The sequence below is a fragment of the Octopus bimaculoides genome, chromosome 29 (genome assembly GCF_001194135.2).
Source record: "Octopus bimaculoides isolate UCB-OBI-ISO-001 chromosome 29, ASM119413v2, whole genome shotgun sequence".
Lineage (NCBI taxonomy): Eukaryota > Metazoa > Mollusca > Cephalopoda > Octopoda > Octopodidae > Octopus > Octopus bimaculoides.
The window spans coordinates 11,397,948-11,400,988 of record NC_069009.1 but is presented as its reverse complement, the minus strand read 5'-3'; the positions used below and the strand labels follow the sequence as shown (position 1 = coordinate 11,400,988).

Below are 3,041 nucleotides of genomic sequence, written 5' to 3'. Positions count from 1 at the left end.
GTGATCTCCACATTCGAGTTATCTCTATTTCCAGGTCTTTGTATTTTGAAAGTTTTTCCATTTCTTTTAGAGAAACGTTGTCATCTGCTGGTATTGATACATCAATTAGAAAGCATTTTTTTCTTCATTATTATTATTATTATTATTATTATTATTATTATTATTATTATTATTATTATTATTATTATTATTATTATTATTTAGATTCAATCTGCATGTTTGTTACAATCACTCGCCGAGACACACCCAGCGTCTTGAGCCGAGTGAAGGATAAGAGATATTGCAGTATAACTGAAATCTTGGGGAGTTGGAGAGTCAGAGGCTGTAGCGAAATATCTTCATGTAATGCAACTCACTGATAGGGTTTCTCTCAGAATGTGGGCAGTACATGTTATCAGAATAGTTTGGATTTCTCTGGAACAGGGTTCTCGTGAGGTATTATCTAGTGGTTTGTGGCATCCATTTCTTATCATACGCAGGGCACTCAAAATAACGGGTACAGTTCTTGCTTTAAAATGTCACATCTTTTGTATTTCAGTTTCCATGTTCTCATATTTACTTACTTTCTCAAATTCCTTTAGAGAGATATTTTTATCAGTAGGAAATTTACATCTATTACTCTACAAGTATCTTCTATTCTTTCTTTAATGTCTATGTCTGGTCGATGAGCCAGTGTGGTTCTGCCGGGTTTGACCGAAAATGCCAGAGTATAGTGATATTTTCAACATCAACGACAGGCTCAGGATGATGTTCATGCTACCAAGCAGGAGTATTGATTTTGTATTGTTTACATATGTTGCACTGCAATTACTGTCCTTCCCTATAGTGGCGATTTTGAATTCGTTATGTGTCAGTACAGGATATGAAGAGACAAGGTTCTTGCTGTTCTTGTTGTTGATCTTCTTCTTCTTCTTCTTCTTCTTCTTCTTCTTCTTCTTCTTCTTCTTCTTCTTCTTCTTCTTCTTCTTCTTCTTCTTCTTCTTCTTCTTCTTCTTCTCTTCCTCCTCCTTCTTCGTATTTCGTTTTTTTCTTCTTCTATTTCTTTGACTTCTACCTTTTACTTCTTATCCTCCAAGTTCTAATTCCTCTTTTTCTTCTACTTATTCAACGTTCTATTTTTCTGTTCCTTCTTCTTCTTCTTCTTCTTCTTCTTCTTCTTCTTCTTCTTCTTCTTCTTCTTCTTCTTCTTCTTCTTCTTCTTCTTCTTCTTCTTCTTCTTCTTCTTCTTCTTCTTCTTCTCCTTCCTAACGAAATGCTTAGCGGCATTTCGTCGGTATTTATGTCCTGAGTTCAAATCCCGCGAAGGTCAAATTGTCTTTCATCAATTCGGGTCGATAAAATAGCCACCAGATGATAACTAGGGCCTATGTAATAGGCTTGCCCATCACCAGAAATTGTTGGCTTTGTGCAAAAATTTGAAATCATTATTATTATTATTGAGTGAGAGAGCAGTGCATGCCATCAAAGTGACACATACGATGCCCGTTATACCCATCATAACTACCCGTCTGATAAGGGCACACCAGGCACATGCATCACAACCATACATGTACAACATGGTGATCTCATATCAAGATAAACAGCGCATGACCTCGCAGGTGGGGCCCAGTTAGAATTTTCTTCAGGTCGAGTAGCCCATCCCACTCAAAAGGTCCCTGAATAAGGTTTGTTTAAGGATGTTGAGCAAAACACCCATGTTTCCAAAGGTGAATTATTCAAACCCCAATGAACTCCTCTCAACACATGGCTATGATGCTCCCCCACTATTTCTGCTCATGATCAGAGATGCACATATCGTCAGCCACCAAGGGACATGCTCAACTGGTTAAAGTCAAATAAATGACAAGCAAATCTGTGGTATTGAGCAGAATATTTGCTGTAGCCCATCTTTTATACCAAGACAAAACAATGTACATGATAACCCTTCCAATCAGTTAAGATCAGAAGCCATGGTACTACATCAGAGCATTTATTATCATCATCATCATCATCATCATTATTATTATTATTATCATTATTATTATTATTAATATTATTCCTTCGTAAAACAATGTTGATTTCAATGCACCGGATTTTTTAGTCATCTGCCAAATCACAACAAGGACCTCAGACAGATAATGCTTTCCTTAAGATGTGTGCTGTGTCCAAGAAAGCTGCTTTTTGCAAGACATCAAACTTGCATGGGATTTCCAATTGCCTTAACAAGGTTTGAAGTTTCAATGGGACTGAGGCCAACGTTCCGATCAGCACTGGTATTAGTTTTACATTACTGACTAGCATTCCATACACTCTTACCATTTCCACTTTCAATTCGGAGCCCTTGGTAATTTCAACCTCTTTACTCACAACATTCATGCCAATTGGTAAGGCTACATCAATGATCTGACAAATATATTGTCTCTCTTATTCAATATGACAAACGTTCAGGCCTTCCGCCTTTTCTAGAATGGATGATAACAGCCAGAAGCTAATTGTTGTTGTTGATAGTGTTATTGTAGTTTATTCCTCTTTACTTACCAACACATGTTCTTCCATCCCAACGATATCCTTGATTACATAAACAACTGTAAGATCCTCTTGTGTTATTGCATCTACTGTTTGTACCACATGGGTTACTCTGTAAGCATTCATTTATGTCTGAAAAACAAAGAGAATTTGTTAGCATGTATAGTAATACACTGGGGTCCTCTCCCATATTTCAGGCCTTGTGCTTATAGTAGAAAGGATTATTATTATTATTATTATTATTATTATTATTATTATTATTATTATTATTATTATTATTATTATTATTATTGTTGTTGTTCAGTAGTTTTATTTTTATAACGTGCTTTCACTTCACTACCGAGCGCAGCTCTGTGCGCCTTGGGTATGTGCTGTGGATTGCTGTGGTGCTCTTATGGTTACTGTATTGAAAGTGTTTTGCGTAGGATGTGTGCAGTACCCAGTAGTGCCATTTTAATAATAATAATAATTATTATTATTATTATTATTATTATTATTATTATTATTATTATTATTATTATTATTATTATTATTAT

At 35.4% G+C, this 3,041-nt stretch overlaps 1 protein-coding gene across 1 annotated transcript in view; it reads right to left on the bottom strand.

The window, feature by feature from the left end:
• LOC106868084 (latent-transforming growth factor beta-binding protein 1) overlaps positions 1–3,041 on the bottom strand; it is a 42,084-nt gene that overhangs the window by 5,674 nt on the left and 33,369 nt on the right. Inside the window, exon 14 of the mRNA XM_052977857.1 lies at positions 2,518–2,637. Coding sequence (XP_052833817.1) covers positions 2,518–2,637 — 120 coding nt within the window. The remainder of the gene's footprint in view (positions 1–2,517; positions 2,638–3,041) is intronic.